Source organism: Cryptomeria japonica, chromosome 6, assembly GCF_030272615.1.
Source record: "Cryptomeria japonica chromosome 6, Sugi_1.0, whole genome shotgun sequence".
Lineage (NCBI taxonomy): Eukaryota > Viridiplantae > Streptophyta > Pinopsida > Cupressales > Cupressaceae > Cryptomeria > Cryptomeria japonica.
This window is the reverse complement of record NC_081410.1, coordinates 504722721-504747516: the sequence shown is the minus strand read 5'-3', so window position 1 is coordinate 504747516 and position 24796 is coordinate 504722721. Positions and strand designations below refer to the sequence as shown.

The 24796-nt window shown below is 36.6% G+C and overlaps 1 protein-coding gene across 15 annotated transcripts in view; it reads left to right on the top strand.

The window, feature by feature from the left end:
* The window catches only part of LOC131052778 (uncharacterized), a 54996-nt gene extending 30523 nt beyond the window's left edge, over positions 1-24473 (top strand). For 5 of the 15 annotated variants that reach the window (XM_057987394.2, XM_057987395.2, XM_057987393.2 and 2 more), the window contains one exon: positions 23304-24473. In XM_057987394.2, the coding sequence (XP_057843377.1) occupies positions 23304-24212 (909 nt within the window). In that variant the 3' untranslated portion in view covers positions 24213-24473. The other 10 variants (XM_057987389.2, XM_057987391.2, XM_057987390.2 and 7 more) reach the window with 3 other exon arrangements.
* The last annotated feature ends 323 nt before the right edge of the window (positions 24474-24796 follow it).

Here is a 24796-nt window from a genome sequence, read left to right as displayed (position 1 = left end):
TTTTGGAGGGTTCTTTTTTATGGGTATCTATCAGTTTGTTTGTGTGATATTGAAGCTTAGAACAATTAATTGGTGAACCCAAGCACATTTTGAAAAAATGTCAGGAGTCATTCAACTGAATTTGTGTTCATCAAAAAGCATCTTTTGTTTTTAATCAGAATATGTAAATTTTCTAGTTCAAATTTCAAGATTTAGGATGGTTCCAGAATTTCCCATGATTTAATTTGATGCAGATCTGGGAGTATGTATGTATAGTGAATCAATATTTTAGGACTCTAGGAGTTCTATTGTATCCCCTGTTAAAAAATGCGGTGTGAAAGAACCTTCATGAAACCTTGAGCTGCTAACTTGCAACTATGCCAACAGCTTTTTTAAATTGTTTGTGACCTGCATTCCCTTCTAAGTAGATTTCACTATTATCTGTGCTGAGCCATGGGAATATTTGTTGACTTGATGGCATTTCAGCATTTCAATCTTCTCAAGCCTGGATGTGCTTGTTCTGCATTGACAATTCATTAATGGACTTACTTACTGAAGGGTAGCTGTTGATGTGTTTTTTAGACACCTCTAACATGGAATAAAATACTAAAGTATTTTAACCTCTCTTGATCGAAATCACCTCGGATGCTAAATATATGATCAACCAAGACAACTCCAAGGTTTCTATTGTCAGGTCTTGATGTGTGGGTAACTTAGTGGTTGATGTGATTGCTGTATGCACAAAGGGACTTACACAATTGTTCTAATGAGACCTCAGATCTTCATGAATAGAAGGATTTTTTGCCACGGTTTTGAAATGACTTATGATTTAGCAAGATGGGCACTTGATCCTATCCCTAACAAAGCTTTTGAATTAAAATGCAAAAGGAAAGGGATTAGCAATTCTATTCTAATCCTAGAATGCAAGAGATAGTGAATGACTCTGAAATTCTTCCAGACTTAGTTTTGTCATGCAAAGAACAACTCTACAAAGCTTAGTGCAATCTTCTAAGGTAATTAACAGATATTCAAATTTATACCCACAACACTAACACCATCCATTTGATGCATATCAATGAGCAAATAAAAATCGAAGTTAAGCCTAGATCAAATTCCAGTTGACTGCACAAAGCAAAATTGCAATCAGCAAATAGCTAGTGGAATGGATAAACGAATTTCATATAGATTCATTCAACAATTTCTTCATTCAACCAAAAATACTTAAAGCAAAATTCTAAACTAAATTGAGGATTAAAGAACCACACAATACTCCAAGATCTCATAAAATCACCCAAGTTCAATGATTATTTCAATTTTGGCAGCATCTAAGTGACAATTCTCAAAATCTCTCCCTTACAAATGAGAGAAGGGGTTTATATAGAGTCGCAAATGAAATGAATGGCTAGGATTCATTTAGAATCAAGGGCCAAGATCATGCCAACACAGCCCTAATTAGGTTTTCTACCAAAAAATGGAATCTTATCCATATCATAAAGCTCGATGTATGAGGTCCAATTATTGTTTGTAACTAGGCTCAGAAAAGGGGGTTCGGATTGCCTAAGGCAACATCCGAACCCCTAAAGGGCTGGGCCCCCCTTTCCCAAAGTTTAACGTGTAGGGCTGGACCCTTCACCCCAAAGAGGGTAGCGTGCCCCTAAACAGGGCCAGCCCTATAATGACATGCCACACTAAAACCTATATTGGCACCAAACATATTTATCTAATTAAGGCCGACTTGAAGGTTATATGCTCATATAAATAAAGACCATTTGCCAAGATCAATTCACTCAATCAGTTCATGCAATCAGCGAAATCCATCTGCTCCTTGGTGTGCGAAATTAAGAGGTGAACTGGGCGAACTTATTCAAGAAAGACAAAGCTATTTTGGTGTTCCTAATTACTGTTAGATGGTGCATTAAAGAGCAGACTTGGTGAATTTAGAAGTGCAGACCTGATATAATAAAAGGGCAGATCTGATTCATTCAAATAAGAGGTTGAAGATCCCAGATTTGAGTCACATGACTGGAGCTAAGTATTGTATTGTTACAATTCAAGATTGAATACATAATCTGACCTGTGGGTCTTTAGTGCTGGGTTTTTCCTCCTTGGAGGTTTTCCCAGGGTAATTGTGTTGGTCTCTTGTGCACTTGTTTTCTCTCTTTCATTTACTTGCTTATCATTTACTTAATGTTATTCTGAAATTAAATACTGAAAGTCTGATCGCTGGTCTGAGACACAAAACCAACATGGTATCGGAGCTAAGGTTTTACTAACTTCAGATTTCAATAAATTATTTGTTGCATCTAGTTGCTGTTTGTTTTCAGATTAAAATGTCAGGTTTTGAGGGGTGAAGATAGACTTGATGGAGCCCTTGATTTTGCTGCTTGGAAAGTCCGTATTCTATTGATTCTTGAAGAGAATGAACTGCTTAAATTTGTAGAAGAAGAAAGGCTGTCCCTTCCTGAAGATGTTGAAGAATTGAGGCAATTCAAGAAAGACTCTCTCAAGGCTAGGAAGATCATAATTGAATTAGTCAAGAATCATCTTGTCACCGTCATATCAAAATTTGCTTCTGCCAGGGAAATGATCAAACACTTGGAAGGGATGTATGAAGTTAACAACCTTAGCAGGGCTCTTGCTCTAAGGCAGCAACTACTTCACATCAAAATGAAAGAAGCCTCAATCATGGCCTACTTCATGAAGATCAATGAATTGAAGGATAAGCTAAGTACTCTTGATTGCCAAATTTCAGATAAAGATCTTGTTATGATTGCATTAAATGGTCTACCTGATGAATGGGAACCATTCATTCGTAGCATTGGTGGAAGAGCTGAATGACCCAACTTTGAGCGTCTCCAATCTGATTGTATTGAAGAGGAATCTCGAATTGAGGTAAGAGGAAAACTCAAGAACTCTCACAAAGATGATAATCATGTTCTCACAACTAAGTTTAGGAAAGGTGGGCATTGGAAGAAAGAAAAGAGAAGCAAAGATTTTAGATCCTCTTCCTACGATCCAAGGAAGAAGTCAAGAGATTCCTCCCACATTCGTTGTTTCAGATGTGATAAGTATGGTCACTATGCTAGAGATTGTCAGAATGATCCTAAGGAAAGGGAAGCCAATTTAAATGAAGTCGTTGAACAAAATGAGGACTATCTTCTTATCTCTGTTCTATCGAGCAACGTTCCTATAGACAATGATACTTGGATAATTGACAGTGGAGCCTCCAGACACATCTCAGGTTATCGTGAGCATCTTTCAGATCTGATAGAAAAGGATACCAACCTTCATGTGGTAATCGATGATGATGCTCGATATTCAGTAAAAGGTTCTGGTACTACTTTAAAACTAGATTCTGGTATTTCCTTACAACTCAGTGATATTCTTTTTGTACCTGGAATTAAAAGAAATCTTATTTCCATTTTTGCTTTAGAAGATAAGGGTTTGCAAATAGCATTTTCTGAAGGGAAAGTACTTGCTTGGTCTAAGAAATCTAGTTTCAAATCTGCTCGTGTTATTGGAAATAGATGTGATAGTTTGTATAAGCTTGTAGCTAGCCCAATTCAAGCTCTCATTCATGAGGCTCTTGAATCATGCGAGCTATGGCATAGAAGACTTGGACATCTGCACTTTCAAACTCTTCCCACTCTTGGTAAAATGGTTAAAGGTATGCCTAAACTTAGTTTATCTCATGATGATGCTTGTAAAGGTTGTGCAATTGGTAAGAATGTGAAGAGCCCATTTCACAAAAGTGATAGTAGAGCTAAAGAAAAGTTAGAGCTTATTCATTCAGATTTATGTGGTCCTATGTCTGTAGCATTTCCTAGCGGTTTCCTTTATTATGTTATCTTCATAGATGATTTTTCGAGGAAAACATGGATTTACTTTCTGAAATCTAAAGAGTCTGACGAAGTCTTAAATAGATTTAAAGAATTCAAAGCCTTGGTTGAAAATACTTCTGGAAAACGAATTAAATGTTTAAGGTCTGACAATGGAGGTGAGTACACCTCAGGTAGTTTTCATGATTTCTGTATTGAGACATTAATTAAGAGGGAGTTCTGTGTTCCCTACAATCCTCAACAAAATGGAGTTACTGAAAGAAAGAACAGGACCATTGTTGAAGCTACAAGAGCCATGATTCATGATCAAGACCTGCAACCCTTCCTATGGGCGGAGGCATCCAAAACAACAGTTTACATTCAGAATAGATGTCCTCATCGTGCTCTAAAGAATGTAACCCCTGAAAAAGCTTTTACAGGAATCAAACCTGACATCAGCCACTTAAGGATCTTCGGGAGCCCTGTGTATGTTCATGTGCCTAAGGAAAAATGAACCAAGTTGGATCCCTCTGGAAAGAAAGGCATCTTAGTAGGATACAGTGAATCTTCCAAAGCCTTCAGGATCTACTTTTTAGGTCAAAGGTATGTTGAGGTAAGTAGAGATGTAACTTTTGAAGAAGATATTGCATTCAAAAGATCTAAAGGCTTATTATCTGATAATGATGATATTGTGACTGAAAATCAAGAATCAAATGTTGATACTAACCCTGAGATACAGATGAGTCCATTGACCTCTTGGATTAGGAAGTTCAGGATGATCCATTAGAACCCATGGACTCTACAGATATACCTAAGGATATTGTGGTCAGCAAGAAGAGGCCACTTTGGGTTAGAAACACCATTCAAGATGCCGAAGGATTTTCTGCTTCCAGAGGAACCTTCAGAGATACATAGAGACCTCAAAATCATGCCAACTACATTTCTGTAATGTGCAACATCATTAAGTCGAAGAAGCTATGACTCATCGTGCTTTGAAATTAGCCATGGATGAAGAGTATGAGTCTATCATCAAGAATGATGTTTGGGACATTGTACCCAGACCCAAAGGTAACTCTGTTGTTTCCTATAAATGGTTATTTAAAATTAAGCATAATGCTGATGGTAGTATTGAGAAATATAAAGCTAGATTTGTAGCTCGTGATTTTTCTCAAAAGGAAGGAATAGATTATGAGGAAACATTCGCTCCTGTTGCTAGATATACTTCTATTAGATCTATAATAGCTATTGGTGCAGCTAAAGGTTGGGAGCTATATCAAATGGATGTTAAGACAACTTTCCTCAATCGTGTTATTGAGGAAGAAGTCTATATTGAGCAACCAGAAGGTTATGTAATACATAAAAGAGATACTCATGTTTGCAGGTTGAAGAAAGCCTTATATGGGCTCAAACAGGCTCCTCGTGCTTGGTATTAAAGAATTGATAAGTACTTACTAAGCTTAGGATTTCGTAAGAATGATGCTGATGCTAACCTTTACTTGAAAATATGTAATGATGATATGCTAATTCTAGTTTTATATGTGGATGATTTATTTCTCATTGGTGAAAATAAACTGATCGTGAGATGTAAGAAAGAATTAGCCTCAGAATTTGAAATGAAGGATTTAGGTCTAATGCATTACTTCCTAGGGTTAGAAGTATGGCAAAAATCCAATGAAATTTTTCTAAGTCAAGGAAAGTACACTATTGATATTCTGAAAAGATTTAGAATGATGGATTGTAAACCTATGTCTACTCCTATGGAATCTAACTTAAAGAAGTTGAGTGCTTCTGCAGCTAACTCTGATTTTGCAGATCTATCTGAGTACAGGCAGTTGATTGGATCCTTGATGTATCTAGTCAATACTAGACCAGATATCTGTTATGCTGTGAATGCTCTCAGTCAGTTCATGAGCTTGCCTAAACTTGTTCACTTGGTTGCAGCCAAGCACATTCTGAGATACTTGCGAGGCACTATTGGTTATGGGCTAAAGTATTCACTTAATACCTCAATTTTCTTGGAAGGCTCTTCAGATTCAGATTGGGCAGGAAGTGTCGAGGACAGGAAAAGTACTTCGGGTATCTGCAGTAATCTCTTGGGCATGAAGAAAGCAATCTTCGGTAGCATTGAGTACTGCAGAAGCTGAGTACATTGCAGCATTTGTTGCATCTAGAGAAGCAGTGTGGCTTCGAAAACTTCTTTTTGGATTATTTGGTCAACCTAGTGGTCCTACCACTATTCATTGTGATAATCAAAGCTGTATAAAGATGTCAGTAAATCCTGTGTTCCATGACAGGTCCAAGCATGTGGAAACTCATTATCACTTCATTCGGGATATGTGGTGCAAAGAGACACCATTTAACTGAAGTATATTAGCACAGATGAACAGGTTGCAGATATTCTTACCAAACCCTTATCCAGAGTGAAGTTTGAATACTTCAGAGACAGACTTGGTATTGTGGAAAATGAAACCCTGGTTGAGAGGGAGTTTCAATCTTAGTGATTCTCTACTGCAGAGTTTTGTCCATTCTTTGCTTGTGTGCAAGAATGGAAGGTTCCATTCTATGCTTGTGTGCTAGATGGAAAATTGTAATTATGTAAAGACCCACTTGTGTACTACACCCTCCATGCTTGTGTGCTAGAACCATCCTATGCTCGTGTGCTAGGTGGAAGATGTAATTCTATGCTTGTGTGCTAGATGGAACTCTAAAGGTTCAGATTATGTATTCTCTTCTTTCCTAGTTAAGAGGGAGTATTGTTTGTAACTAGGCTCAGAAAAAGGGATTCGGATTGCCTAAGGCAACATCCGAACCCCTAAAGGGCTAGGCCCCCCTTTCCCAAAGTTTAACGTGTAGGGCTGGACCCTTCACGCCAAAGAGGGTAGTGTGCCCCTAAACAGGGCCAGCCCTATAATGACACGCCACACTAAAACCTATATTGGCGCCAAACATATATATCTAATTAAGGCCGACTTGAAGGTTATATGCTCATATAAATAAAGACCATTTGCCAAGATCAGTTCACTCAATCAATTCATGCAATCAGCGAAATCCATCTGCTCCTTGGTGTGCGAAATTAAGAGGTGAACTGGGCAAACTTATACAAGGAAGACAAAGCTATTTTGGTGTTCCTAATTACTGTTAGATGGTGCATTAAAGAGCAGACTTGGTGACTTTAGAAGTGCAGACCTGATATAATAAAAGGGCAGATCTGATTCATTCAAATAAGAGGTTGAAGATCCCAGATCCGAGTCACATGACTAGAGCTAAGTATTGTATTGTTACAATTCAAGATTGAATACATAATTTGACCTGTGGGTCTTTAGTGTTGGGTTTTTCCTCCTTGGAGGTTTTCCCAGGGTAATTGTGCTGGTCTCCCGTGCACTTGTTTTCTCTCTTTCATTTACTTGCTTATCATTTATTTAATGTTAATTTGAAATTAAATACTGAAAGTCTGATCGCTGTCTGAGACACAAAACCAACACCAATGAGATGTCATAGTCATCAAGCAAGCTGTCTCCTAGAAGATTCTTTCCTCTATCCCTCCCTTTGGCTGCATATTCAATGAATCTAGAAATGACTGAATTGAGCTCTTCCATTGTGACACTTGGCAAACCATCCTGCTGCAATTCAATCACATCCAAGGCATTTTGGTTCAATCATTCCAAATTCAAACTGCTAGTAGTGCTGGCATCTTGTCCCAATAATTCCTCAATTGAAGTGAGGATCTTTGATTGTATCTCTAAGATTGATCCTTCCACTTCCATGCACTCATCTTTCGCATGATCAAACATTGATTTCTTCATTGCCAAAGAACAATACCATCCATGGAAATCATGCACACTTCCCTCCTGAATTACTCCCTCTTGGATCAATGTTGATGTAGGAATCCGCTTCAACACCTTGAGGCGAGGAATAGTCTTGTCTTGGATTGGTGGAAAATCTTTCCATATTCCCTCCAAGCATTGCTTCCTATTCACGAGTAACATTGTCCTATCGTAGGCATGGACAAATTGGACTAGGAAGTCCTTTGCTTGCTTCGAAATATGTTCTATCCATTTTCCAACCTCTTGATATGTACTCCTCATTGCCTCGTGATCATTAAGTGACCCTTGAGCAATAGCAATGGGTGGAACCATAGTTGGACTACTTGCGACTTGGCTCGACTCGCCAAGCCCCTGAGAAAAAAACTCGGCAAAAACTCGGCGAAAAACTCGGCAACGTAAAAACACGCTTAATTTTAATAAAAAATGCATTTTTTTTTGCAAAATTTAATGAGAAGATGCATCCAATGAGTCAATAAATAATAACACAAAAGAAACAAGCTGATTCTAGATATATTTAAATGCAAAGTGTCTACAAAATCGCATCCTCATGAGGAATGCTGATGGCTGGAAGCAAAATAGTAAATAGTTTTTGTAAAACCAAAAGTAAATACATCGTTACAAATTACAATTACAACTTCCTCTTCCTAGCTCTAGCTAAAACTATTTACTATTCCTCTTCCTCTTCCCAGTGGAGATCTTCCCAGTTCCGAGGGTGAGAAAAAGAGGGGTAGAGAGATAGGTCTAGATCTTGGTGGAGATTTACAAACGCGCAATATTTGAAATTTCATCATTCATACTGATAGTTTCAAACTTTCAACTCTAAAATGTATAATACCAAGATTTCTTCAATTCTAATTATGTTGTTATATGGAGCCTAATCAGCCTCGGAGGTTAAATTTTCCCTACTTCCATCAGTGCAGTTTCCCCCTATATTTTTCGACGGGGGTTTGGGGGCATCGCCCCCAGTTGGGGTCAAGGGGCATCGCCCCTTGCAGGGTCGAGGGGCAGCACCCCTCGAGGCCAAAAATACTTTTATTATTTTATAAAGGCGTCGGGTGTTATAAAGTATAAGAAAGGAAAAAGACATATTGAAATGCCACTTATACTTAAATGTTATATTTCATGTGTATATTCTGATGAAGAGAATGAAACTGACCTGAAAAAATAAAAAATGATAATTTTTTGAAATGTTTGGGCCTCTTTTTTTAGTCTAGCTGAGTTTTTTAAAGAAACTTGCCGGGTTTTTGCTGTGAGTTAAAGTCATAAAAACTCGCAGAGCTCAAAAACTAGGCGAGTTTTTGAAACTTGCCGAGTACTCTGCGAGTGTGCCATCTATGGGTGGAACAAATGTAGGATCCTCATGCCTTAGGGGATTCAACAACCCCTCAATGTATTCCTCGAGTTTCTTATTCTCTATTTCTAACATTTCCTTTTTCTCTTCAACTCTATTTAACCGCGCCTCAATGGCCTTGGTAGAATCATTCAGCTCCTGAAACTCTTGTTGTTTTGTGGATGCTAACATTTCCTTTTTCTCTTCAACTCTATTTAACCGCGCCTCAATGGCCTTGGTAGAATCATTCAGCTCCTGAAACTCTTGTTGTTTTGTGGATGGTCCAAGATCAATTGTTGTAACCTAATAGTCCATGTGAGTGATCTCATCTCTAGGTTTGTCAACTGCTGGGACAGCCACTTGCAAAATGCGGGATCTTGAAGCATCTCTAGTAATTTTAGAGAACTTCTTTGCCTTCTTTTCTTTAGCCTTACCAATTTGGGCTAAGAAGTCATCTACGTCTTCAATGGGCTGCATTTCTCCAACTTTCTTCTTTTCCATATTGTTCATCAACCAATCAGTGATTGTAGAAAATTCCATTCCATCCTCGAGCTAATGATTGTCATCAATTCCTCTCAAGGCAGAAAATACCTCTTCATCAGCTCTCCTCTAACTGAGGTCTTCCACATCATCTCCTAAATGGACCTCAAGCTGAATGGTTGGAGATCCTGGTTGCTGTTCTTCATCTGCATGTGGTGCTGATTGAGCTGATGCGTGCTCATCTTGATCATTATCTGGTAGGATCTTCATGTTGGAACCTTGTTTGGATTCATTGTCTTCTTCTGGTATAGCATTTTGCTTAACAAATGAGGAACTCATGGTAGACTGAGAAGCATCGAACTTGTGCTTCTTTTGTCTGGATTCTTGACTGGCAATCTCCTTACCCTTGCTTGTGTTCCTCCAGCTGTACTCGTTCTTCTCTTAGGAGCTTGACCCTCTTCATCATTGTTTGTTCTCACATCACTTATAGTTCTTTCATCATCATTAATAGAAGACTCAACACTTTTCATTTTCTCATAGGTCAAAGTGGTACTCAACCTCTTTAACTTGTTGATTTGTTTGTCTACCCATTCCCTGGAGCAATTATTCACTTCCCTCATCAAAATGTTTAAGTCTACTACTTTGGGCTGTGACCAATTAGGTGATGGAACCAGCTTGTCTTTCTCCTGACTACACTGAGGATGAATATGATTCCCATCATCTTTTACTTGATCTGGAATTGAGAACAATCTACACTTCCTCATGAAGTCCATTGACATTCAAGACCACATCTTTCTCCTAACTCCAAACTCATTTGTAAGATTTGCCTAGAGTCTTTGATGTCAACCTTGTGTGTAAACTTCTCTCCTTTGGCTATTAAAATCCTTTGGAATGGATCAAAACGGCTCCTAGCCTTGTATATTCCAAGACGAAAAAATTCCAATTCTTCATTAATTATAGCTGTCGCTGCTGTAGTGGGGCATATTTCCATCATTTTACCAAGCATGAGAGGAAAAGTTATACCCTGCCTATGCTTTTCTTTCTGTATCAATCAAACTTTGATAGCTGCCTCACCACCTCAAGGAACACCATCTTGTCTGTTAGATACTTGGGAAGCTTGTAAGGTTTGGAGGTGAATCCTTGGATCCTTATGTATGTGAAGGTAGGGAATTGAATAAACCATGATTCATTTTTTTTTCTACTAATGACATTGCCTCCTTGTACAATCTCTTATGTACTCCACCTTGTAGCAACCATGTGAGGTACATGGTGAATGTATCATTCACCCTTCTATACTGTTCTTTCTCATGTAGGTGGAGTTGCGGATAACATTCATACACCTTATGTTGTTCCTTCTTGTTCCCGACTTCACCCTTGCATATTAGTCCTTTGTATTTGATGTGTCTTGCTAGCATGCATACCAAGTAGGAAGTCATGTAGAACGACTTCGTTCTCTTCAAGTTCTTGAACTGGATATCCAAGTTATCACTTATGATCTTCGCCCAATTTATCATTACTATTCTAGTTGATATCTCCTCAATGAAATAAAACATCTATCTCTCAAATAAAGCTCCTTGAGGTGCTCCCATGATCTTGTTGAGTAGGAAGATCATATCACTAAACTCTTCTATGAAATCTGAACTTAGGAGTTTCGTCGGTAGCTTGGAATGGTGATGCCTTGTTTCTAGGACCCACTCATTGTTAATGAGAGTTATACATGCATTTGGTCCTTTCTCGAACATAGCTTGGGCGTCCTCCTTAGTTCTTGTTTGCATGCCCTGGTAATTGGGAATCCCAAATGCTTCTCTTATTGCATCTTCGGTGAGATATGCAAGCACCAACCCCTTAGGTGTTAGGATTGTTCTTGACTGTGGGTTGTAGTGCTTGGCATACTCATCCATGAGTTCATTGCATTGCATTGTTGATGGGAATCTAGCTGCGTGGTAGATTCCATTCTTCATCATGTTAACTGCCAAGGGAGAGGGTAGTTGGTTCTTCGTATCTTTCGTTTCATCTTTTTCCTATCCAGGCACTCCATGTTGGTGTCTCCAACCTTCTTCCACTTGGAAGATATTTGAGATTCCGGGTAGTATTCTTCAAGTACTTTCTTCAACTAGGTCTTCCTTGCAGCTATCCCTTCTTTTGACATTGTACCTGTATGAAGCTAGAAGTCAACAAATTTGAACAAATAATTTTCCACAATTAACCTAGGTTCTGATTTTAATTGATTTTCAGACTTATTAGCTTTCTGAAATCAGAAAATTGAAACTATGTAATGCTGATTCTGGAAAATACAAAGGATTCATTCTAAATCTGGAAATTTTGCCTTAAGGAAACCTGATTTTCAGACTTATGGAAGGTTTGATTATAATTTGTAAGTCTGAAAATATCTTTCAACTCAGAATTAGGAATGATGTCGCAACCAAATTCGCTGTCTAAGTCTGATTTCTGAGTGTGAAAGTCTGAAAAATGCCTGAAAATTGTCTTATCAGCCGAATTTTATTCCTTTCCTTGTGTGATTCATGTGGTTGATACAATCTGCATTTGTATTGGCTGAAATGATGTGATTTTTGTTAGAATTCGTGAAATGCGAATCCCACAAGCCCAATTGTCTTCTGCAAGAATACTTGTCACACATACAGAGAAAATTGAACAGCAAAGAGAATTGAAGACAATTAATAATAATTGAATGTATTGCTTTGAAATTGCTTATTGCTTGAGTAACAATGAAGGATATGACATCCTTATAAAGAAATCTAACTCTAAAGATAGAAACCCTAAATGGTGGAGTCTACAAGATAGACTGAGAGTTTGAAACACAATGCATGAATAAGTCATGTATGTACAAATAGCATAATAGACTAATTAATGCATGAAACTCTCGAAATCTAAACATAGTTTGCTTTTTCTAGTTTGCATTATGCATGGAGATAAATATTAATTAATTATTCATAATTAATTAATTAACTAACTAATAAATGCCAATAATTAATTACTAAGGCATCGATTATTTAGTGAATTAATGCAATTAAGTGAATAATTAATATATAAATTATTTACTCCAACACCCCCCCTGAATGCACAACTGGGAGAGGCAAAGATGTAGGAAAAAACATGCAAAGATGAATGCAAGATGGGTCCCGATCTAAACCCTGATGAGGTACCATGAACAAACATGGAAGTTTCTCAAAAATAGAGCAAAGGAGAAAACCCTGAATGGGAACAAAACTCCTCTCCAAAAGAGAAACAAAAGACAAGCATGAAGAAACATTGAAGCATGAAGAAGCTACAAACGCTGTCGTAGTAAGATTGCTATGATGGTGAAAATCTAACCTCTAGAAATAGGAATGTAAGAGTGTCGATATGGTAAGTATTCCATCTCACTGACAATGCATGAGTAAATGGCTGCTACATCTCATAGTACATAGGAACAAGTACGTAAGTGCTCCATCTCACAGACAATGCATGGGTAAATGGCCTTGCATCTCCTAGTACATAGGAACAAGGACTAAATACATAGAACACTCCAACGTGAAACCAAGGAAGCATTAGCAACAACAGTAGAAACCCCCCCATAATGCTGATAAGGGAGAGGTATGACAAGTAGTGAGAATCTGAATGCTTTTCTCCATGATGCTAAAAAAGTAGAGATTTGTGCCAAAAACATGGAGCTCGGATCACAGGAGAGCAGAATAGGGCCAGGAAGTCATTGATTACTTCAGAAGGAAGAGACAGTGGGCTGGAAAGCTATTTGCAAAAATGGACTTGAGATCTGGATAGAGCTCTGAATCACCTTTCAGACGATATCTCATTTGCGAAAAATGGAGTGTAATGTCCCTTAATGGGACCCTCTAATATTGTGTCCTAGAATCACACTTTTTAATATATAGTGATTACAATAGAGAGACACTATAGTTATAGGAAAGCATTTATTAAACTATCATTATGACATTATTATATTATATTTCATTAACAACATTGTATTATGTTATCTGTATTATGTAATAACAATATTATATTATATTATAGTTTTATATTATATTACCAGCATTATGTTATATTGGCATCGTTATATTATATTATATTATATTATAGTATTAGATTATGTAACTTCCTTGTCATATTAATAGTATTGAATTGCGTCATACCATATTAGTATTACTTTATGTTAACAGCATCATCTATATTATGTTAATGGTATTATATTCTCAGATTCATACTCAATGTGATTCCCAGACAATATAATAACAGAGGCCTTTGTCTTTTCTTATTTCCGTATCCATTATTTCTACTCTTAAATCTATCATAAACCAAATCACCGACTTCTCACAAGTCTGTCATAAATTCTTTATATACACTTCATTCTTTATTTTCTGATTTCTGGTGCATTCGTATTGCGTATCCTATACCTTTATATGTTAAACAGTCATAAGCAATAATACAATGTGTATCAGCAATGAACAGATAGAAGTAACATTCATTATGCAATATTTAACAATCATAAACGACAATACGTTACTAGTCAGTAGTATACAGATATAAATAGTAATCATTATGTCATGTATGGGGAACTCATACCACAAGTACAGAATTGAATCGAACTGCTGTATATTTAATCTCTTATAAATGCTAGTATCTTATCCCCTTACATCCTCCCCCCCCCAAATGAGTTTCTCTTCTCCCGTATATACCTCACGTTTGAGAAAGTCACAACTTATCATTTCATGCCTTTTGACCTTTCATTAACTTTAATCAAATTTTAATTATATTTAATTATATTCTTTTATATTTTAATTTTAATTTTTATATTTATTCTTTTGTATTTTAATTTTATTATTATTTATTATTAAATTATATTTCAAAGTAGGGACATTACATGGAGCCGGATGCACAAGATATGCCCTCGGGAGTGCAAACAGCAACTTCTGACTTCAACTGGCAAAAAAACTTGCGAAATGAAAAAATCAGAAAAAAATACCTCCATATCTGGATAGGGCTCGGAAAGAGCTTTCCAACGATATATGGTTTTCACGATTTCGACTCCGTATGTTCAAGTTATGAGCAAAATACCAACTGCTTCTTTTTTGAACTTTGAAGGGCTAAAAATAGAGAAAATAAACTAAATTTAGAAGAGCTCCAAATTTAGTGGGTCTGTATCGCTGACATCATGCTGACATCAGCGGCTGGAAAAGCTACTAAAGGTACTTTGACTTCCTTTATTTTAATTGATTAAAAAATTAACCTTTTTGAAAAAACATGCACCCACTTGATTTTAAAAAAAAAAATTAAAAAACCAACAATCAATTTTTTTTTGGAAAATATTTCTCACGTAGGTGCAGGTATGGCCGTACGGATTTTTGTGCTTCAAAAAACGTGCCAATAAAAAATCATGCCCCAGATGCCCCTGATGCCGAAAATAGGCAAATTATATATCAAAATTCATGGAAACAACCTTCTGAATCCAGCCGTGAGGTCCTTTTGGGCTAAAAAAGCTTCGAATTTTCAGGTACCCTCTGGAACAAAGAAAAACACTCAAACTTCAAACCCTTGCAAAATGGACTCTGTATATCGGATTTCAACGAAACGAAAAGCGATCCTGCTTTATCGAGCCTTCTGGAACTGATGGTGAGCTCCAATTTAACCCAAGATGAACAATTTGCTGTGTAAATGCAAATAATCTCCAAAAAAGCGAACAAGAATCTTTAGATCTGGAGCTCTGATACCATGTTAGAATTCGTGAAATGCGAATCCCACAAGTCCAGTTGTCTTCTGCAAGAATACCTGTCACACATACAGAGAAAATTGAACAACAAAGAGAATTGAAGACAATTAACAATAATTGAATGTACTGCTTTGAAATTGCTTATTGCTTATTGCTTGAGTTACAATGAAGGTTATGGCATCCTTATAAAGAAATCTAAGTCTAAAGATAGAAACCCTAAATGGTGGAGTCTACAAGATAGACTAAGAGTTTGAAACACAATGCATGAATAAGTCATGTATGCACAAATAGCATAATAGACTAATTAATGCATGAAACTCTCGAAATCTAAACATAGTTTGCTTTTCCTAGTTTGCATCGATTATTTAGTGAATTAATGCAATTAAGTGAATAATTAATATATAAATTATTTACTCCAACAATTTTCCCTTGAGGTGATGGCTGGCAATGGCATCTTCAGCTGGCAATATCGTCCCCCTCTATGTGTTGCAAAACATCTTCAATGGTGATGTCATTAATGCCTTAGGCAAATGTTGCACCCTTTCCTCTTGCTGGCCTAGGTGATTCTGATCTCCTTCTCTTTCAGCTCACTTGGCATCAAATCAGCAACTTAATGATTATTTCATTGCTTGCTGGTATGTGTTTATTCAACACTTCACCTCTCATTTTCACCACTTAGCCAATGTGGGAAAAATAAAATGTCAAACCAGCCAGGTGAGGATAAAAAGATATGCATAGGGACATTAAAATTCAGTCACATTTCCCCTAGTTTCGTCCACCAAATGAAATGGTGGAGATCGATCTCCATCTGGACTGATTTGTCCTTAAAATCCTCACTTAACTTTGATCTTATTCCCCTTGGTGGAAAATCGATGCTCATTGGGACACTTAAATTTGGTCAAATCTTTGTAATTCAGCCCCAAGTGGAAAATTGACCTCCATTAGGACACTCTATCCATGTTATTTTTGCATCATTTGATCCTTTACTCAAGTGGAAAATCAATCCTTAGTAGGACACATGATCACTTTTCCCTCAAGTAGAAAATCGTGGGTCTTCCTTGTATATTTTCATCTTGTAAGCTCAATGGAAAAATGACCTCCATTGGGACACTTTATTTCCATTGTTTTGCCTTGAGTGGAAATTCTTTAGTTATCGGGACTTTTATTTCCATTGTTTTGCCTTGAGTGGAAATTCTTTAGTTATCGGGACTTTTCACAATAACACCTTCATTTGCTTGTAAACTAAGTCCTGGAGTGAAAATTTGACCTCCATCAAAACTTTACTTGTCCTTGACATTAAATAGGTAATTTGATGCCCATAATGGAGTGGAAAAATGTCCTTCATCGAGACTTCGCTGATTTTCATCTGGATTGCTTAGTGGAGAAATGCTTTCCATCGGGACTTTGCTGATTTTAACTTAACTGCTCAGTGGAAAAACGTCCATCATCAGGACTTATTTGATTTTCATGCTTTTTAAGTCCAAACTAACCCAATTTCATCAATTTATGCAGTGGAAATTCTATTTTCATTGGGACTTTGTGAATTATCCCAAGTTTTCAAGGGTGGAAAATAAAAGTCCATTGGGACCTTGTGCATTTTTGAGCTCATTTCACCTCCTAGGAGTGGAAAAACGACTCCTATAGGGACTTTTAACATTTTCACACAAAATTCACATCAGTTAGCAACATTTTCATCATTTTTCGCTCAAATTCTAAGGCAAATTGAAACTCACTTAGCAAGATAGATTGACAAGCTAAGGCAACCTGACACTTAGGATCATTTTTAACATTTTAAAAATCTTTTTCAGCATTTTGATCCTATTGGCTTCAAAACTTAAAGATTTATCATTATTTGCATCATGAAGACCTGAAAACACGACCATATCCAAGGAGGAGACTCGGACATTTGAAGCTCAAAATTGTCCTTTGATTGCCAAAACCCTAAACTAACAAGACCGGAAAGTAGGAAAGAGGGGGTCCCCATTTGCAATGGGGCAATGTGTGAAAAGGTCACAACAGTAGCCTTCTCCTTTCTGGCAATAAAACATTTGTGATGGCTAGAATTGAGTGCTGATGTGCCAAATTAAATTGGCATAATAGAGCAATCTGTTGCTAAGCCAATGCTAATAGAATAACCAAGCATGTTTTTCAACTGCGTGTGATTGCTGACAATTGTTCTCAGTAGAAGTAGTTTAGGTATCTATAATATTTGAAGGGCTTTCAGTCACTTTCTATTTGCTGTCTTTTAAAGTATTCAAAGCTGGTGTTGCTACTGAGGAAATTAATCTACTAAGTGTGTATTTTTGTGGTCTCCCACTGCTAATTTTTAAAATAAAAAAATTGAGTTGATTTATGGATTACATCTAGAATGTTCCTTTCCATGCTATCATTGGAGCAAAATTTATACACATGGATTGGTTATCCCATTGGTATTTGTAGTGCAGTAATGTCCCTTTTTGGGATTTACCTGAATTTAGTCCTGAAACAGTAATTCCAACTTAAGATGAGAAATGCAATATATTTATAAATATAACTTTATAATAAAATTACCAATCGTAATGCCCTTTATGGGCTATCCTTGGTTTAGGGCCTGCAAACAATATTAATTACTAGAGATTGACATGAAAACATTAAATATCAAGAATCCATGATAGCATCTATATCCATATAAGCATCATTCATATTTAAAACAATATACTCTGATATCATTAATATTTAGTCCAAATTCCAAGCGTATTCCTATAGTTAACCATATTAAGAATACATTGGAAATGCTCACAACTAGCAATCTCAAGGATAGTCGTCCTTGTATTGTGAGAGCATGGAAGGATTTTAGATCCATTACATCCCTCAGTCCACCTTGGAGGCTGGTTGTCTTCCTTGACCGAGCCCAATAGCATGGAATAGATTTATGGTCCATTTGGCCTCTCAGCCCACGAGAATGGCAGGATCTTCAGTCCATCTATATTGGGGTAGTGTGCTTCATAAGATGCATGAAGACTGTCCTCTTCAACCAAGCCCAAGAGCACAGAGTGGATTATGGTCCATTTGGCCTTGTGGCCCACGAGCATGGTGGGACCTCCAATCCATCCATCCATCTAGAGGTGGCATACTTGATATGAAGAATGATTGGTCCTTTAGCTCTCCTGAACTTGGAAGGCTGGCCGTCCTTCCTATTTGCAAGACACTTCCTTAAAATTCAAAACTGATTGCTCAAGGAGTTTTCTAGAGTATCAGTGATTGCTTGATTTCTCTTTATCATCATTTCTTGAAGAATTGACGAGTGGATACTTAAATGATACTTAAATGAATTGATCTTGAATGATTTGATGATAGAATGGTTGATGCTTGAATAGTTGATGTTCTCATGATGGATGTTTGATGATTTCCCTTGATTTGATTATTTGATATATTGGTGAATGAGGATTGAATGAATGCTACATACATAAAGTGACGAGTGATGATTGAGTGAGTGCTGATTTGATGTATTGGTGAGTGATGATTGATAAGTGATCCTTGAATGCTTGGAATGATTTATCCTTTATACTTTGTTGGTGAAGGATCACCACCTTTCATAAGAATTGAGTCGCCACTCTCCGTTGCTGCCTTCTGAGAATAATACATTATTTTCCAAATTGATCTTTCTTGCCTCTCCTCAAATGAAATCTTCTCCCCTTTATATATCTTCCAATTTGAGGGAGAAGTCACACCTTTTCATCATGTCTGCAAGAGTCGCAACCTTTCACAATTACCACCCTTTGAAAGAGTACAAACCTTTGTAATTTCTGCCCTTCGAAAGAGTCGCAACCTTTCACAATTACCACCCTATGAAAGAGTACAATCCTTCATTATTTTTGTCCTTTGAAAGAGTCAACTTTATTTTCTTCCCAGTAATCCTTCCTTGATTGACATGCTCTATTCTTTCTTCCTTCTTCCATATCCCCTTTCAAATGAACTCTTCTTCCTTTTATATCTCATGTTAGGGAGTTACAACTCTTCATTTCATGTCTTTTGACCATTCATTAAACTTGAGTAAATTTTAATTATATTATAATATATATATATATATATATTATATTTAAATGCTATTATTATTATTATTTATTATTAATCCTATTTCAAAAAGGGGGCATTACAAGTGCTCTCTTTCCTTGTTAACAAGTGGTTTCATATGCATTCTGAGGATGTATCTATTACCAGAACTTAATCAATGAATCAGTTTTATTCAATTTCAGAAAACCCAAGCTCTACTTATAACAAAGAAAATATCTTTCCTCAAGAGTACTTGTAAGGTGTTCATGTTATGCTTCACTGCTTTCAATACATATGGCATTCAATGTTGATGGAGATTAAGATGGTTTGGCTTCTAAACAAACTTTGTATCTACTATGTTAAACAATATAAGTGGCATGAAATTTATCTCAAACGAAAACATAGACAGGAAAAGTGTCACATGTATGGATTATACGGAATAATGTTTCTCTGTTTTCAATAGACATGCCACTGGATGTTGATGGATTAAAGACATGAAAAGATTAAGAGGTGTTGATTTCTAAGCAAGCTTTGTATAATTTAATATTTTGTGATTGAATTCTCTAGAATGCACTGAAATTGACCTCCATCCAAATATATAATGGAAATTATGTTGCATCCATTAATGTTTACATGCAGTGGACATTCATCACTTTTTTATGAACTACAAGGAGAGTGTGTGTACTTTCTTTAATATGAATGTCCCAAATCACGACTAATTGGATGGATTGGGCATTAAACTGATCAAGATTTTCTGGACAACAATCTTGATCTCCTGTGTATAAGAAAACACAATGGATGAATTAGTCTACAAGATATATAAGGAACTGTAAGGATGAGCTGTGGTCCTTATAAAGTAAGTTATGCCCATGAACGTTGTATTCAAATTTTATAGAAGGGGATCATCAAATTTCACAAGATCTCAATTAGGGGGACTAGTATTAAAGTACTAGTTGACATTCAAGGATTTAGATCATATTACTTTTCCTTTCTTAATATGGGTAGCCCGCAGAACCAAGATAGTTGTTCTTTATTTTCTGGGATGTACATTCAAACTGGTTGCTGATATATGAAGTAACAACTGAAGCTTATTTGGCATTCAATAAGAATGTTAAAACATGGTCACATGGGATACTTAATTGATTTGATCTTTTGTTGAAATATAGATTTTCATGTAAATGAAATAAGGATTTGAATCCTTAGCATGTTTATTTGGTTTATTTTCAGGGATGCACATTCAAACTGGTTGCTGATATATGAAGTAACAACTGAAGCTTATTTGGCATTCAATAAGAATGTTAAAACATGGTCACATGGGATACTTAATTGATTTGATCTTTTGTTGAAATATAGATTTTCATGTAAATGAAATAAGGATTTGAATCCTTTTCATGTTTATTCGTAGGATAACATTTTCATCTGTAAACATTTCCTTATATGGGCTTGGATTTTGGTTAATGATATTTGTTAAGAATTATGCTTGCTTTGTTTCCAAATCATTAGTGCAATCAAATTTTCTAGAAGATAAGTCCTTGTCGCTAAGAAAAGAAATCTGGTTCATGTTCTTCATATATTTTTATGTCTAGCTTGGTAAAAAATATAGCAAAGGTGGGATCAGATTCTAGAAATTCTAATTCTGTATGTTATCATGATCAAAAGCCAATGAGATAGTCCAAGGGGTTGAGCTTAACTGGTTGAAGTTTAAACTATTGAGTTCTCATCGTGGAGTCCCGAGTTCAATCCCAAAGGGACATCTAATATGGAATTATAAGTTGTGACTCTGTCTTCCACAGCTGGCTTCTAGTGTGGAGATGATTTTTAAATAAGTGGATGGTCTTCCATAGGTGGTTTCTATTGTGGTTGCTTGAAAGAAGCTGGTATTAGTGTCATTGTTATGCTTGCAAGAGCTTGTATTGGTCTCTTGTTGATGCTCGTAGGAGCATAATATTTGCAAACGATTATTAATATAAACAAAAGCCAACGAGATGCACCAGATTAGAAATTGTTATTTGTTAGATTGATTTTTTCAGAGGTTTTGAAGAATCTAGAGTATTGTAACCTCAAGTACGCTCATTTGTACTTTATAATATTATTCCTTCATGAGCAGGAATCCAATCCTTGATTGTAAACATGATGATCCCTTACTTTGATGAAATGAACAAATGACTGCTAGCTGATTTTTCGTGCACAGTTTTCCAGTAACTGCAAATTCTTGGAAAGCCAAATAATGTTCTAGGCTGTCCATTCCAATGTCTTTACTCACTTCAGTGTTCAAATCTGGTCATCTGCTGTATAGCTGCAAAGAATATCAAGGCAATAATACTTGTACAATTCATTTCTTAAAATATGGTTGCTTGATTGCCTGTGCATGGGTCTCCTATAAATAAACTAAACTTGTCCATGGTGCTTTGTCCAAGAATCTTCTGTTTATTTGTTAATTATAATCTACATTGTTTGCAATTGTTGGCTACGTTACCTTCATTATGCTAATGAGTTGAGTATTTATGTTGGTATCTATTCTTATTAATATATTTAAGTATCTTAGGTGTGGTGCTCAAGATCCAGATGAAACTAGTGAAAGTTTGTGTATATGGTGGTGCTGGCTACTATTGCAGTAAATAATCAATATAAAGACCTTTTGTAGAAACATGTGAAGGATCTTCGTAGTGATTGCAAAAGAAAAAAGCTCTTTTATTCCTACAATGAAGCAGTCAAATAGATTTATGGATGATGATTTTTTCTGCTTGAACTGACTGTGAGGCATTGTAATGCTTATGAGATCATGTTCCAATATGAGAGATGTATATCATATATAAAAATCAGTTTCATCTTTTGCTGCATGTTACTTTAAGAAAGATACAGGGGTCTAATGGGTATGCATTTTAATCAGCTAAAAGTTGATTGGACTATTGCGTTCGATGTGTTGGTTGATTTGGTAAGTGGAGTTGGGGTTGTTTTGCATGATCTAAAACTCTTTTCTTTATTTCGATGAAGAAAAATATATATACAAATTTTTATAAAGTACAAAAACTCTTTCCAAGCAAGTGCTTTTAAGGGCAGATTACAATCACCTTGTCAAAGGTAGTCCTGCTTAAAACTATGGTAAAGTAAAATATATTTCCGGGAAAATTGAAGGCAACATTTTATGTGAAATTTGAAACTTAGCATAGAAAAGAAAAAGATCAGAAGCAAAGACAACTAAAAATGAGCAAAAAGGACGTGGGATTCTTCAGTTGTTATTCCTGATGTTAATGTGTCTTTAAGGTGGATTTGGTCCAGCATGCATCATTCTATTCTTCATGTGCTATATCCAACAATTTGCCCTTTCCCTTGGCTGACAACAGGATCTTCAAAAAGTGTATGAGATTCAATCAATAAGATCAATTGATGTAACAGAGTCTAAGATTCTAATGTATTATGGATTTTTCAAAAGCTATAAGCCTGTTTAGGGACAAGATTCCAGTTCGCTAAATATATTGCTCACTTCTCGACCTATCAGTCTAATGGCAGGTATGATTAAGTCAATGTGTAGCTATTTTCGTTGATGGAGTTAGCAATGTGGTTGGGCCAGGAATGATTGACCAGCATGGAGTGATCCGTTCCTCCATGCAGTTGAGATGCTTGTCCTGGACATCAGTGACAGCGGCTTAAATGATTCTTATTTTTGCATTTGCTTACATAAATTATTCAGAGCGTTTATTCTAAATCCGCTTGGCATCATTTATGTACTAGGGTTTTCATTTCTGTTTAAAGTGTTTATGGTGCAATTTAATTTGGCAACCTTAGAAAGTTCATCCCTGATTAAAAAACACTCCTACTTTTCATGATGTAGGTCACACTAACAACAAATATATGCTAATGGCTGCAGTAATCGCTCATTTGAGATATATGGTGTATTTCTAACTTTTTGCAAGGATATCATATTTATTTGTTTTGACATGTAGGCTTGCTTTTAGTTTTATCTTTTGATCCTGTTGAAGGAAGTTGCAGAAACTTATATGTTCTGAGGGAACTGACAGAATTTTATATGGTCCTATATAAATTTACAGAATTGTTTGTTCTGCCTTTAAGTTTTCAGTATCACAGTATTGATCAAGTGGGAGATGTTTCCATTGCAGGTGCTTAAAATGAACGAGACAAGCCAGGAAGCTCATATTGGCTCAACAAGTCTTGCACCACCCAAACGAAAGCGTGGCCGGCCTCGTAAAACCCACCTTCTGTGTTCTGGTGGGGAGACTTCTGTACAGCAACAACTGGAGATCAAGAAAAAGGCAAAACGAAAGAAATTAGATGCTTCATTATCATCGTTTGCGGAAAATACTTTTGTGGGCCAGGAAGTTCATGGCATGTTGGATGGTTCATTTGATGCTGGCTACTTACTTACAGTTCGAGTGGGAGACACGGACACTGTCTTGCGAGGTGTTGTATTTGAGCCAGGATTGTCAGTTCCTGTATCTCAAGCAAATGACATTGCCCCAAATGTTAAGATGACAAGGAGAGATGAGAATACTGTGGCAATTTCATCCACTTCCGTTCCTTTCTTGACAGCTCCTGTTCTGAATTCACCAGGAACAACATCTGTTTCCATACCACAGCAAACTAGACCTCCTGTAGCAGTTGGCGCAGAGCAACTAGGTGTTGTTTCACTTCAACCAAATGGAAGCCCACTGAATTCTGTACTTCAGAGCCATGCCAATCAGGATTCTGCTCCAAAATTGCCCGAGCCTGTCTCTCAATTGCAGCAGTTCATCCCCTGTTCTGTTAAATCTGTAACTTACTTACCGCAGCCAGTCCCTAGCCCTTCTGATCCTGCTTGTCACTTACAGAAGTCAATCCAGATCCCTGTTGCTCCTGTTCCTCAACAGAATAAGGCAACACTTTTTCCTGCTGAGCCCTCCTCTCATCAGTCGAAGCCAATCCTCCCTCCTTGTGCTGAAACTACATCTCAGCCACAGCAACCAATTGCTGATCCTCCAGAACCTGTCGGATTGCAAATGAATGTTAAGGAGAATCAGCCACATACATAGAGAGAAGTTCTACATTTGTTCTGTTTGCTAGCGATCGAACTGTTGACCTATAGCTTTTTTTGGAATGGCTACTTCACATGTGAACATGGTCATTCTATCAAGCATTAGACGTGCCTGTTAATTTTTTACTTTTCAGTTGGACTAAAGAACATATTCTGCAAATTGACTCTTGTTTTCAAGCTTGAGTGGTTGTCTACCTGTATGGGATTATGTTGTACCATTTAAGGTGTCACTACATAAAGTACAATTGTTGTCTCTCTATGCCCTTTGCTTAATTCCTGATTAATTGTGATTGTGTTCAGTTAGAGTTTCTGTAATATTTGAAATATCTAGATACTTTAATGGACTAATAATAACTATTTTCACTCCCTTGAATATTTTCATTTCTACATTTACAGATTCTTTTGTGTTCTTTTAATTTCCTTCATGTGGTTCAAACTCGTGCTCATTAATTGCATGGGCAGGGAATGCCTATATTTTCCAATTTACAATAAGCTGAGGTAGAAGTTTGTCATAATGCTCCAAGTTGTGTTTAACTGACAAAATATGTCAAGGCTATCATATCCATCCTCAGAAGGCCATCT